The 15,075-nt window shown below is 37.3% G+C and overlaps 1 protein-coding gene across 1 annotated transcript; it reads right to left on the bottom strand.

The window, feature by feature from the left end:
* Positions 1-13,071: 13,071 nt before the first annotated feature.
* Positions 13,072-13,836, bottom strand: LOC110693546. Its single transcript, XM_021870701.1, has 2 exons — positions 13,546-13,836; positions 13,072-13,437 (listed from the first exon to the last, which is right to left on the bottom strand). The coding sequence occupies exons 1-2, from the start codon at positions 13,717-13,719 to the stop codon at positions 13,171-13,173; spliced, it is 441 nt and encodes a 146-aa protein (XP_021726393.1). The 5' UTR covers positions 13,720-13,836; the 3' UTR covers positions 13,072-13,170.
* Between the last annotated feature and the right edge of the window lie 1,239 nt (positions 13,837-15,075).

Here is a 15,075-nt window from a genome sequence, read left to right as displayed (position 1 = left end):
ATATGACAAGGCATGCTTCAGCGTTGTGTTAAGATTTCATGACAAAGGGTTCCTAAGGGAAGGTATATTTGGTCATGTATCCGTGATGATGTGTGTAATAGTGACACTAAAGTTAGGCTGCAAGAGCTAAGTGTGTGGAAAAATATTATTGAAAAGAGTCAAATGGTGGTGACTCTTAGGCTAGGTAAGCTAATGATGTAGGGATCAAGCCCCCAAGTCTAGCTCTACATGGATAGGTATGAGCATAGGAGATCCCTTGATATGATCATGGTGTAAGTGTGTGAATGTGAATATGAATGCATGTTTATTATGGTCGCACCTCGATGGGAGGTTGCCTACGTATCCGTTAGGAATTAGGCCGAACGTAGCTCTAGCCGAACCTCGCACAAGTGTATGTATACCTCAAAAAGGTCTTTTTAAGGGTTGTAACGTGGTTAGGCTAAAGGATTGAAGAAGAAGGGGATAAAGGCTCAAGACCCTAGATAATCCCCCAAGGTGTGCAACCTTGCTTTTGAATCTTTATATTTTTATACTTGAGTTTTAGCTCTTTTTTAGCTCTTTTTAATCTTTTGCTTTAGCATTTTTTATTTTTGCGAGTGTGGGCAATCCCGATCATGCGGTCTATCACTCACTTGGCATTCATGTTTCTCAGGCACGGTACCGAGCACTCGATAAGAGACGCAATCTGAGACGTGTTCTTATCAAAGATATTTTCATATCAAAGACATTGGAACACTTGCCCTTTTATACACTTTATTTATTTTTTGCTTTTGCTTATTTTTGCTATTTTAATTTTTTGAATCACTCAAGCCCCCCCCCCTTTTTTTTAAGAATTGCATAAGTTACACACCATCCCATCCCAAGGTTAGGTAGATGTGGGTTGAAAAAAGAAAGGTCTATCGTTAGACGAGGCTCAAAGTGGTTTATGAAGAAAGGGTTGTAAATTAGAAAGGTGAAAGGAGATATGATGTGGCTACAAGGGGTGCCTTAAATCATTGGTATAACTTGTGCTTAATTCGACATGGATTTTTTATTTTTTTTATTTTTATTTTTATTATTATTTTTTATTTTTAATGTAATGAAATGATCATATGCAAGGAAATAAATGCTCATTTTTATTAAAGGAAAAGAAATAATGATCCTACAGAATAAATCTAAGGAGAATAAAAAGGTGTCTATGCTAGACTTATTGGGGAAAGGGTAAAAAAGAAATAGAAAAGAGAGGTCACGAAATCTTGTCGTTGAAGCTCGCCTCTTGTCTTGTGTTGTTTCCTTTATCATCACTCGCTCTTCTTGTTAACTGGAGGCATGAGAATCTTGTTATTATCAATCAAATGTTGGATAGCCTCCTTTAACTTCCAACAGCTCTCATTAGCATGACCCCTACCTTGATGGTACTTGCAGTGTTCGTCTGGATTCCAACTAGGCAATCTTTTCTTAAGTGGGGGATCTTGAATAGGTCCAATGGGAGTAATGATTCCCTTTGCATGGAGTCGATCGAAAGCATCATTGTAGCTAATTCCAATAGGAGTAAATTCCCTTTTCGGTTGCTTTCGATTACCCATGGCTAGGATCTCACTAAGGTCGAAAGTACAACCACTATTACTAGAGTAGGTGTTTCCGGAAGAAGAAGGATAGTCGTTATTCTTCCCTTTACAACCACTGTTACTATCGCTACTAATCTTGGCCTTCTTGTCGCGCGGAGGAACATGATGGAGATTTGAATCAATGAGGTCTTGAACACGATCCTTGAGGGCGAGACACTTTTTGATAGTGTGACCGCGACCTCTATGGTATCGACAATAGGAATTTGGATCCCCATTGGGAAAACGTTTTTCAGATGGAGGGTCTTGACTGGGACCAATGGAGTGAATATGACCTTGATCATGTAGACAGTCAAAAGCTTCATTGTAAGTTGTTCCTATTGGTGTGTATTCTTCAATGGTCCGTTTTGCCCGTGGCTTATGAGCATTGAGTTCTTCATTAAACCCTTGACGAGGATTTTGTTCGATGGCCATCACCCGATTTGCTAATCCTTCTACCACATTCAAAAGCATGGCAATGACATCTTGCAGTTTTCGAACATCCTCTTTTAGACTTGACGAGTCTTCCCTGGTATTATCTAAGAAAAGAATTTCATCCTCCTCAATTATGGCCACTTCATCGAGAGAGGTCATATAAGTTGTCTCGATCATGGGCTCTCCTACAGGTGTGATAAGAAGTGATGGATCGAAGGATGCTTGATCTTCTTCAATGGCTAGAATCTTGGAAGTTTCATTGTTATCGATTAGATCTTGAATAGCTTCTTTGAGTTTCCAACACTCCTCAGTGTCATGACCTTTTCCTTGGTGATATTTGCAGTGCTTATTAGGGTCCCACTTAGGTGGCCTGGCTTCTGGAACTGGATCTTTGATGGGCCCTATGGGCATGACTAGTCCTTTGTGGTGTAACTTCTCGAAAGCTGTTTCATAACTCATACCAAGCGGAGTGAACACCCTCTTTGATCTTTGGATTCGTGGTTTAGAGGCGTTCGTGGCATGTACCTCATTAATGGGAGAGGAATAAGAAGGATGGTCGCTCTTCTTTCCTCTCGCACTATTATCTTTCAGAAGGTCATCTTCTATGTCAATGCCTATATTATAGACAGCCTTGAAAGTATTTAAATTGTGTTGGTACTTTAGGTGCCTTGAATACTTCTCTTAGAGATTCTTGATAAACATCCTCACAGATTCTTTTTCGGTAGGAGCCTTGACCATATTAGCAGAAGTTTCCCTCCATTTGTTGAAGAAAGACGTGAACCCTTCGTTTTCTTTTTGTTTTAACATCTCAAGTTGTCTGTGGTCTGTTTCGTCTTGGATGTTGCACTTATATTTATCTATGAAAGCGTTTGTTATCGATTCCCAAGAAGAGGTCTTTTCTTTCTCGAGAGAAAAGAACCATTGTTGACAAACGATTTCGAGAGATAGTGGGAACAGAGAGGGGAAAACCTTCTTATCGATACCCTTAATGCTCATTATAGTTTCAAATGCTCTTAAATGAAAATAAGGGTTATCTGTTGCCTTGAATTTAGGGATGTCAGTGGCGTTGAACTTATGTGGAAGAAGTTCCTTGTCCAGCGAGACCCCTTGTGAACTCATGCCCTGAAATTTATAGTCACTAGATAGCTTTCTCAAACTTTCTTGCATGAGGTCCATATTTTGTTGCTTCACGGGATCATTGATCTTGAGTGTGAGGAGCTTCAGTGTTTCAGTCACGGTAACCAGGAGGTTCCTAAGCTCTTTGACTTCTTCTTGAGTTTCCATTATCTTCTTAGCCTTCCTCTTTTGACGAATCGGTTTATCAAAAAGTAAGACTTGAACAAAGAGATTATCCTTGATTAATCGCCCTTCTCTCCTCGACCAAGTATTGTGGAAAAGGAATTTGGGGATATTCATTGTTAATTATTTGACTCAAACTCTATTCAACATGCAATGGATGGAGGAAGTGAAGAAAGATGGGAATAGAATGTGAAAGAAGATGATGTAGATGGAAGTATATGAAGAATTAGGAGTAGAATGTACCCCCAACTCAAATGACGGAAAAGACCGACTCATGCATGAACCTAAGACATGGTCATAGTGACGTATACTCAAAGTGTGTGCCAAGACTAGTGAGTGTAGGTGATATGTTAAGACCCGTGTCATAACCATGTGGCTAGACTATGGGACTAGACTCAATTAATGACTCGACAAGGTGTTATTGAAGTGAAAATTAACCGAATTAATTAGCAAACTGGTTAATTAGGCACTAGGTGATGACTCGACCAATAATCCGAACTGTCGGCCAAACGACAGGACTGGCGCCGCACTGTGTAGCTTGGCGCCAGACGACAGAGCTGTCTCCAGGCGCCACACTCCACAGGGTGGCGCTACAGCTCAGATTTTGGCGCCAATAGCGGAGCTTCAATCTGAGACTGTTTTCGGTGTTATTAATCAACTGGGGTATGCCTAAAGTCGTAATAGGTCAATTTAGATTAAAATATTAGACTCTATTGACTCAAATTAATTAATTAATTAGGCAAATTTCTTTAAGTCATTAATTTATTTAATCTCAACACAAGTCAAACAAACGGTTAAAAGAAACATAGAATATATGCACAACAAATAATGCACAATTAGTCAAGTAGGCACAATATGATACAATGAGTTCGCAACCTAACCATGGCTCTAGTTCTCTAAAGTTCGGGATATGTTTTAGTCAATAGAGGGTCCATGGTTAATTGTCCGGATGCACTGCGCGGAAGCCTAACCGTGAAGGGTTGGCGCGAGTGGATGGGACACCGCGAGTTTTAGAAAAAACTCGCTTCCATGGTTTGGTGAATTCAACATCTCGGATGTACCCTTTGTTGCACAGAGCGTTCAATCAGGTAGATGGAGCATGAATTCCCAGAGGGTTATGTCCATATGTAGAACACATATGGGTTTCAAAAAAGTGAGAAAAAATTCAATCAGGAAGTAGGATCGAGCAAACAATGCAAAAAAACCGGTCGAAATTAGAACGCATATTTCTGGCTCGGTATTGGGGGAAATTGGCACCAGCAAACAGAGACTAGCGCCAGTTTTTAACTGTAGCGCCTGGCGCCAATGCTGGCGTCTGGCGCTACGGCTAAAAGTCTGGCGCCAAGCTCTGGCCCCTGGCGCTACTTCCCACATGCCTCAGCAGCTTTCAGTGCTCGATAAAATTTTCCAGTTTCGCGCGGTGTTATTTCAGTCCTAGTTGTGAAAAATATTTCTCAAATTTCCTACGTGTAAAATCCTATGTTTTAACTCATTACGGATGGTCTTTCCAATGAGAAATTTTTTATGCATATGACAATAATGTTAATCAAAATTACGCACATGAAATACTTAGAACGTTTCGAGTCTCATCCACTCATTCTAAATCATTGCCGAAACAAATTCAGGAATTAAAATAGAAATCCTCCCCAGTGGAGTCGCCAAAAACTGTAGGGAATAATTTCAAGTGTTAATCCCCTAGCTTTAACCCCATTGTAATCATACACTAAAGTACGGTGGCGTCCAAAAGGGAAGAAGATAAAGCAAAAGAGTCGCCAACAAGTTTTAGGAACTTGTAAACCGTTCACAGGGTGAAGGTTACACCCCTTAACGATCCATGAGATCGTCAACTCCATAAGGTCTAGAACCAAATAAGGGTTCGGGGATGAAGGTACAAATCCAACCTAAAAGAGATTGAACCTGCCCTAATATTAGGCCTCCACTTTATTCTGATCGTATTCATGTGCGCTTTCTAATTAACATGCAATAAATAGGATTAACCCTAAACTTGTTTATCTATGTTGGTTGAATATCAATGCACAAATAAAACTATTGTTGGCGATCACTTGAATTATAATCAAATTAACCCTAAACAAGATTATTAATTATCTTATTAAGCGTGATTACAAGTACCAAAATTCCCTTTAAACATGCATAAAAGGCGTGATCAAGCAATAACAATAAAATCATCAAGCAACAAAATAATAATCATAATAATAACTGTAATAATAATCATCATAAAATAATCATATTAATCATAATCATGTTCATGTTAATATTAAAGCATAATAAAAATAGCAAGATCCTAGGCAATACTAACAAGATTAATAACAAATAATTAAACCTTCACCCTGTGAAAGAGAGATTTGGGACCAAACCCTCAGAAATTAAACCTTTCACGTCTAGGGCGAAGGCAACTTCGAATATGGCTAGGTGTTTCTAGATCTTGTGAATGCGGAATTTTGAATGTAAAAAGCATGTTTAGAAAAGAGAGAGAGATGGAAAGATGGTGAATGATTAAGGAAAACTTGATGAGGATTAGCAAAGAAAGAATAAGAATTAAAGAGAATGAGAGAGAATTGAAAACTGATTGTAGGTGAATGAAAATGGAGTTTTTACGACGTTATTTATAGAGAAAATCAGCCAAAAAGATAAATTAACAGAACAGAATCCTGGCGCAACTGAAACAGAGCTGGCGCCAACATTAGCGCCAGGCGCCAATAGCTGGTGCCAGGCTTAACTCCAGGCGCCAATGCCTAGAGTCAGGCGCTAGGCCTGTTTTTGACGCGTTTTCGAAAATCAGATAAGTTTTGCCGTACGGGAGGATAAAATCGTATCTTTTCCTCGAAAATGCTTTTTCATTTTAATTAAAACTCTGAAAAGTCAACAAAGGTCAATTTATCAATGCTAATTGAATTAGGAATGAAAAGAACCTTCTAGAAAAATCTAGAAGACTAAAACCATTCCTTATGCATTAGGCCCTCCCCTAGATCATTGGGCCGCATATAAAGCTCAAACCGGGCCTAGTTTAGTAAATTGGTCATAACTTCCTCAATATTCATCGGAATTGGGCTTATAATATATCGTTGGAAAGCTCTTGTCAAGCCCCATCCAACTACACTACTATTGGACCCATATCATGGACCAACCAAACTGGATTGGCTATTTTTCTTAAAATAAGTATTCAAAAACAGAGAGAAGAGAAAAGAAATTAAAAACTATCCGCAACACTAGACTTTCCACACTTTCGCTTCATTTGATTATGATTCGGCGTGAAAGGTACTCATCACTGGGTTTGGTTTTGAGGAGACACAAATGGGTGTCTACAGCAACTCTACTTCATTTTTGTAGATTTTAAATTTGTCAAGGGCTTTATCTTTAGAGAACAACAAATAAATGTAACAAAAACTTGAATAGTCATCAATAAAAGTTACCAAATATTTTTTATTCATTAAAGAAGGTGTGTTGTGAAAACCACACAAGTCACTATGCACTAAATCAAGCAATGAAGTATTTTTCTCAACAACTTTAGGAAATGGTTTCCTTGTGATTTTGGTTAACATGCATGTCTTACACTTCTCTATTCTTTGATCAAACATGGGTATCAAATCATGCTTAGACATAAAATATAACTTTTAATAATTAACATGACCAAGTCGCAAATGCCATAGAGAAGAATTATCATTAATAACATACACAACATCATTCAAAGTATTTGAAATACTTAACTTAAACATACCATTACACAAATAACCAAGTCCTACAAATTGACCTCCTTTAGACAGAATAAATTTATCTGACTCAAACACCATCTTAAAACCTAATCGATTCAAGATCGCACCGGATACAAGATTCCTCCTAAGTTCGGGAGAATACAACACATCTCTTAAAATAAGAGACTTTCCCAAACTAAATACTAGCTCCACTTGTCCTTTGCCAAGCACCTTAGTTGTAGAGTCATTGCCCATATAGAGAATTTCTCCATCATCAACCTCCAAAAAGGTCTTGAACAATGATCTATCCTTGCACACGTGCCTCAATGCTCCCGAATCGATATACCACGAACAATCAGCCTGTACACAATTGATTTCAGAAATCATACACATATAATTCATAAACGAATTAAATGAAATTTGTGCACAAGATTTACCTTGTTTGTCTTGGGATTGGCTAGCATTGCCATTCCCATCTTGAGCCTTCTTCTTGCTCATCTTTTTCTTCCAGATTGTGCAATCTTTCTTGAAGTGACCGGGTTTTCCACAAACCCAACAAGCACGTGACTTTGAACCATCACCGCTTAACTTAGGCTTCTTGCCTTTATTTTTGTTTGAGTCATTAATTACCCCTTTTCCTCACATTTTGTTTGGCATCCTCCACTACATTTACCGTAGTAGAACTAGGATTTGCATCCTTATTTCCCTCTTGCACCCGGATTTCTTCCTCAATCCGGATGTGAGAAGCCAAACTCTCAAGGTTAACATCATCCTTCCTATGCTTTAAACCACTTTTAAAGTCTTTCTAAGAAAAAAGTAATTTGTCTATTATAGATGACACTACAAAGGTCTCGTCAAGAATTATGTTATGTTGTCTAAGACTTCCTAATACTCTTTGTATCTCATGAAATTGTTCCATAATTGGCCTACTATCAATAATCTTATAATTATTAAATTTACTAACAAGAAACTTCTTGCTAGAAGCATCTTCAGCCATATATTTAGCCTCTAAATCATCCCATAGAGACTTAGCAAAATCATTAAACTGATAGATATCAAAGAGTTCATCAGACATACCATTGAGAATATGGCCACAACAAATATAATTGTCATTCTCCCACTTGTTGTGTTTCCTTGCTTCATCCAAAGTTTCCTCCTCCTTCTCCTCGGGTTTCGGAGTAGCAAGAACATAAGCCACCCTAACTGTAGTCAAGAAGAAATGCATCTTCCTCTGCCACCTTCGGAAATCAACACCCTCGAATTTGTCCAACTTTTGAATGTTGGTCATCAATTCCTTAACATTTGCCATCTTTGTTGATTATACTTTTGGATTGTTAGGGAAATTTGTGTTTGAACAAGGGTCACAAAAATAGTAAACAAATTAGAACGGAAAATCTTCGAGGCATGAACGGAATCACTTTCCCAAAAGTATAATTCTGACCCTATACTACAACCGGGTATCACGGAAATTTACTAAGGAGATACAACGAAGAACAATTGCAATCACAAGTAGGATGATTACAATTCAATGTATAAAAGCTTTTGGATTTATGATGATGATAAATAAAATTGCAAAGGTTTTTAAGAAAATATTCTCCAATTATTTTCTCAAGTATCTCCAACATATGTTCATAGAACATATATATATTAAAGCAAAGACTTCAGCCAAGAGTCACGAAAATAACTGACAAAATTCAAGCAAAACTGACAAAACCGCCAGTCTCAACTTCCTCTCTGACACACGCCCGATCGGGCTTAATGGAAAGTCAGAAATAGTAACCTCTCGCGCCCGATCGGGAGGTGGTGGCCCGATCGGGCGGCAGCCCCAAATTCCAGAAATCTGATTTCCGTCAATTATGTTCCCTTCTCGCGCCTGATAGGGCGGCGGCTGCCCAATCAGGCGGCGAAGAAGACGATTTCCAAACCACCCTCGCGCCCGATCGGGCGAGCACCACCACGATCGGGCGGCTGACCGGGCGAAGATCAGGGGGAGCGACATTGTCTTCTTGAAGCAGTTGATGATTTTCTCATTTCGTGAACCTTGTTCCTCTTTCAATATATATTATTGCTTAAATATTCTTTATTAATAAATTACAACACCTTTGCCTAAGTAATCTAATTAATTAACATGAATTATGTCTCCAATTCTCAAAATTATTCAACAGTTCGCGGGGCTGGGATTGGTGGTGGGTGGTGAGGTTACTGTTTTGTGGGCGATGAACAGTGTTGGTGTTGACGGTGAGGTGGTGGAGGTGCGAGGTTATTGCTACAGTTTTGATTTGTTAATGTGGGTTGAAGTGGGCTGAATTGATGATAGTTAGTTGGGTATGGGCAGCAAGGAAGGGAAGGAGGGGTTGGTGATGCTAGGGCTTTATGTGGAGCAGGGACGAGCGGTATTAAGGTGGGTGTAGGGAATTATAGGTACTACGCAGCGGAAATAAACATGAATCATATTCATACAGTACCTAATCCCAAGATCTAATGCATAACACATAAAGAACATATAATCGTACCTTTGAAGCGTGATTCCACGTGCGATCGAGCAAGAACAATGGGAGATAAAGAACCTCAAGCGTGATTCCTCTACTTGGTCCACGGGCACAGATTAAGACCTCCACTAATGCTAGTTAGTTGCAATTGAACCCTTCAATTGACCTTCTATGGAGAAGTGCGAGCAACGAACCACCATGAACCACCACGAACCACCACACGCGCCACCAAGGTGGCCGGCCGTACGAACGAGGGGAGGAGAGAGATAGCCGTGAGATAGAGAGAGGAATTAGAGTCTTTGGGATTGGTTGCCTTGATGTCAAAATTCACTGTGTGTGAATTATGACTGCTTGCTTGCAACCCTAGGCATGGATCTTATTTATAGATCTCATCTCTAAATAAGAGCCCATGTCAAAATCCCAAAACCTAATTCTAATCTAACTATGCTAGCCCAATCCATTTCATGATCAGTTAATTGCTCATGAGGCCCATTAATGGGCCTTTAACTTGCTTAACCCAATACCCTTGTGTGTGACCTCATAGGATCCATTCTAGCGGGCTTTGAACTATTTGACTAGCCCAAAGATCATCTCTCATAGTCTAGCAACAGATGATGACGCCCCAAGAGAACGAACTTATTATCTCCATAATAGTGATCCTTGATATATCTAGTAATTGCACTTATCGAAGACACAACTCCTTCAGTGGGTTGGAGGTTTCTTGCTGCTATGTGTTTTGAGGAGGTAGGGGAGTGGGTTGGGGGTTTCGGGGCAACGGGGGGTTGTAGTTAGGGGTTTTAAGGGGGTGGGAGGGTGGCAGCAAAGGGGGGAGGGCAGTTCAGGTGGCAAGGTGTTTTGGGGTGGTGGTTATGGTGGGCATGGAAGGAGGATGGGGAGGTAGGGGATAGGGATGGCAATGGGTCCTAGACCCGACCCAGACCCGGTTGGACCCGACCCATATTTTAGGGTTTGGGTCTTAAATTTTAGACCCGATGGATCTAGGTCGGGTCTAGGTCTGGGTCTACACTTTTTGGACCCAGATTCGACCCATGGACCCGTTTTAATTTTTTTTTAAATAAAAAAATGTATATTAGACATACTATTATTAAAATAAACCACTTAATTAGGGTTCGTTTGGCATTGCTATGGTTTTCTGTTTTTTTGTTGTATAATAATATATGATATATGTCACATAATGAATAAAAAATTATTTAAACTTATTAAAATCATAATAATTTTGAAAACTGACAACAAAAAAGTGGAAACACCTCTTTCTTGTTTCTTGTTTTTGGTTTTTAGTTTTCAAAAAAACAAGAAACTAAAAACCAAAATTGATGCCAAACAAGCCCTTAGATATATTAGATTAGTAATATACTACGTAATTAGAGGTTGAGAAAATAGATTTTAGAGAAAGTACGTCACCAAAACAACAAGCAACCAAGAATCTTATGGAGTAGTTTTTAAGTGTGTGTGTGTGTGTTTTTTTTTTTTTTGTCATGCATTGTCTTTACTTTTTAATGAACAAATCATTTGTGTATAAAAAATATGAACAATTTTTTAATATGCATCTTTTATTATATCAAGTAGTAGTATAGTTATAAATTTATAATATATATAAAAGATTATGAAAAATTATAAAGAATTATAGTTGGACCCATTTTAGACCCGAGACCCACTAGACCCGATGGGTCTGGGTCTCATTTTTTTTTACCCGGTGGGTCAGGGTCGGATCTGGATCCACCTCTAAAATTCCGGGTCCGAGTCTCAGTGGACCCGACCCATTTCCATCCCTAGTAGGGGAGAGTAAAAAAAAAAATAAAAAATAAATAAATAAATAAATTCCATTTTAACATGCTTAACAGGTTTCAGGTCAAATGGATCTGTTAGTGAAGATGGGGTATAAAGGTCGGATTTTTGTGAAATTAACTTAAAGTTGGATTTTTTCCATACCTTATAAAAAGTAGGAGATTGTTCATATGAATAGTGCACGGACCATTATACCCCTCAAAATGTTTGTTTACCTTATTACCCCCATATGAAGTAGAGCTTGGTGACTTTAGATGGATGAATTTGAAAGATCCACAATTAATTATGAATTAAATGGAGAATGGAATAATAATCTTTAAAATTCTTTATATTGAATGGGATTTATGGTATAATTACATAACAACTTTAGTCATTGAACACAAAATGTATTGCATTATGTAGACGTTTTTTTCTTTATTTTGTGAAGGCAAAAAATAACGAGTAACCCATAATTGTGTTTAAAGGAAATTGAGACTAATGAAAATAACCTATGATTGTGTCGAAATAGATATACTAGGAAGTTAGGAAACCAAACTGACTACAATAAAAAGGGGAAGAAAGCAAGAAAGGATTTAAGAAAATTATCAAGGATGGACAAAGAGGTTACAAGTAGAGCTGCATAGAGCTAATGTTACTGCAAAACTAAATTCTTAGAAGCATTTTGTCCATCCAAGTTTATTTTCCAATTATTTGTGAACTTCTGAGTATTGTTAAATCATGTGTATCTGAGTACTAAGTATTATATATTAATGCCACTATTATCTATTATATTGTGATGTACCTTAGACTACTATATGTTGTACCTTGTTGTTTCTAATTAGGTCAATGAGCGCAAAAGATATATAAGCACCGTAAATTCCTATATAAAGTGTTAGCATGTTGCTTTCTAAAATCGTATGTTATATTTATGAAAAGCTACTGGATCGTTTGGATGCTTTCTCTTCCTCACTACTATAGTATTTGGTATTTCTGAGTCAAATATCTTGTCCTTTTCATGTGAAATGCAAACACAAGCCAAGAAAAATTAAACCTAAACAATACATAGATAAATCTGGTCTTACCATCCTTTAGCCATATAAAGTGCAAACACAAGCCAAGAAAAATTAAGCCGAAAGGGCTTATCATCCCGCGCGCAACGCGCACGTTAGCTGCCATAGTAAAGAAAAAAGTGCAAAGGTTGGATTTTTAATTTCAAACTAGTCGTTGGAGCACGCGCTACGCGCGTGCCCTCCCCGACGGTTCGATAAGTAATTTATGCGAATCTGTATGGTCCATGTAGTATTCGTTATTATGTTACGGTTTTGTAATAAAATAGTGGAGACTATTATTGAATATATTTTACAAACTTTTTATTAGAAGTAATTTTATATGTGATTTATTTGCGTTGTAAAAATAGCACGTTGTATATACAATTGACTATAAATGCATTTTTGCTTGAGCTTATTCAGTTGTTTCTAGAGTTACAAACAAAAAGCTAAAAGAGCGGATTTCTACTCATTAACCGACATATTAGGTTTAATCCTTTTGATTTTGATCTTTCATATTATATTTAAGACAATGCAAATAAAGTAAGGTATGCTTTTACAGATAGCATCATCACTACAGATTAGATTTAGAGTTAGAGTTTGATTTGAATAGTATCTTGAACAGATTTGTAATCTATTTCCATTTTTTTGGAAACTTTATACTAAATCATATAATTTTATTAAGTCAGCATACATGATAGAAGAAATTATCAATATTCCCCATATCTCAAATTTATTTAATCACCTATACAACTTTAAAAGTAACTCACAGAATTAGATCAACTCAAAAAAATTTATTTATTAATGATTTTAAATAACTAAATCAAGATTCATTATTAAGTTGCAGATAAACATCAAATATATTAACCTTCCCCTTCCTAAGCTTCAGCACAGCGCCTTCATTAATTTGCACTTCATAATAATCAATCAATTTATCAACACCTTTCTTGATAAAACACTTCACAATTTTATTTTCAATAGTCTGAACCTTCAGCTCAGCCTCAAAATTTGTATCATAAAGACGCAAAAGAACCTTAGTCGTTTCTGTAAGGTTTTGAAAATGCTTTCGGGCAAAATCTACCGGGACTTTCTATATAAAAAAACAAGAGATCAAGAACAATATTAAAATAAGCCCAAAAAATATAATAGACAAATAAAGATATTCTTCATCTAAATAAATCAATATGAATACACTTACTATGATTCCCTGTGAATGATACGATTCAGAGAATACAAATTGAAAATTACGCCTTCCCAATTTTGTTGAAATAGTATTTGCCCAAGAATTTGCTTCGATCATCATTGTTGAACAGCCTTCAATCAAAGGCTTTCGACCACGTTTTTTCCTAACATTACTATCTATATTTGCCATATGTATGAAACTAACTGATACAATGAAAAGATCTCATTCCAAACACTAATTTATAGGCAATAATTCACCTACAATTACTAATTCTACACTTAAGTCAAACATACACTTAATTACAATTACAAGTTTCACAATAATATTTGACTTAGTTAATTACTTAGACCATGAAAAACGCACTAATTTTTTTGGCTGTTCAACAATAATATTTGACTTGATTAATAACTTAGACCATGAGAAAGAATTCGGTTTGTGTACTAATTTTATTTACAGTAATTTAATTTACATATTGTAACGGTTAGTAAAATTATGATATCAGTTAGCAAAGAGAGACTTCCTATTTTCAGACTTTTCAGGTGATGTATTTGTGAAGTTGTACTTTATTGGAAATGTACGTTATAATGATGATAAATGGTTTGATTAGTCAAATCGGGTGTGGGAATTTTAGGTGTTTTTTTACTATTTTCCTTGTTTTGGTTGCCTATTGCTCTGCTATGCTCTTGTTTCTCTGTTTTGTTTTTTTAAAAAAAGTTTAAATAAACATTTTAAAAAGGGGAAGAAATAGTGTGATAGCAATGGCGAGCACTGATAGTACAGCTACCTCTGGGAAAGTTTTCTCGCCACCTGTGTGGATGCCTAAGGGTAACAAATCGCAGGAGGAGAATATTTCGAGTTTCCTGTTGTATTTTGCCGATGTTACAAAGAAGATGAATAGTCATCTGGAGATATTGCGACAGGAGACTGCGAAAACGGAGCAAAAATCAGAAAAAGGAGAACATATTAAGAAAAGAAAGTCAGAGTTTGAAAGTGATGCACATAAGCAAAAAAATCATTTATGTTGAATCTAATAGTAAACAGGAGAAAGGTGAAATTCAGGATGAAGATCAGTCTGAGGAGAGTGTGTCTATGTCTACATCTGTAATTATCGCTTCCTTACTCTTCACATTGCTTCGTGGCCAAGAAAGTTTGGCCCAAGTAGGTAGTTCAGCAGCTGGTGTTGGCGCTTCTGAAATGACAATACCCTTGTTTGTTGGTTGATTTGCAATATCAAAACAATCTGTGTCGAATGTCTGTGAAGCTAATTTGATCTCTTGAAATTGCATTGCTTCAGCAAAAGCTTCATAAAATGCTGCTGCACTGTCTGTGTTGAAAGGAGCATCGTTATCAGGGTCAGCAATAACAGGTGCTTTCCCACGAGCTTTAGCTGTTGACATTAAAGGTGAAGTATGGAATTGTTCTCTATTCACAGTGCAGGTCTCATGCTAGATCCTGAGCCTCTAGTTCATTATCCCCTACATCAATGCCTTTGAGAGTTCACAGCAGCACGCTGTTCATGGCTTCCAAATTCCCCTGCAATATTCA

The sequence above is a fragment of the Chenopodium quinoa genome, unplaced genomic scaffold (genome assembly GCF_001683475.1).
Source record: "Chenopodium quinoa cultivar QQ74 unplaced genomic scaffold, ASM168347v1, whole genome shotgun sequence".
NCBI classification, from domain to species: domain Eukaryota; kingdom Viridiplantae; phylum Streptophyta; class Magnoliopsida; order Caryophyllales; family Amaranthaceae; genus Chenopodium; species Chenopodium quinoa.
This window is presented reverse-complemented; position numbering and strand designations above follow the sequence as displayed.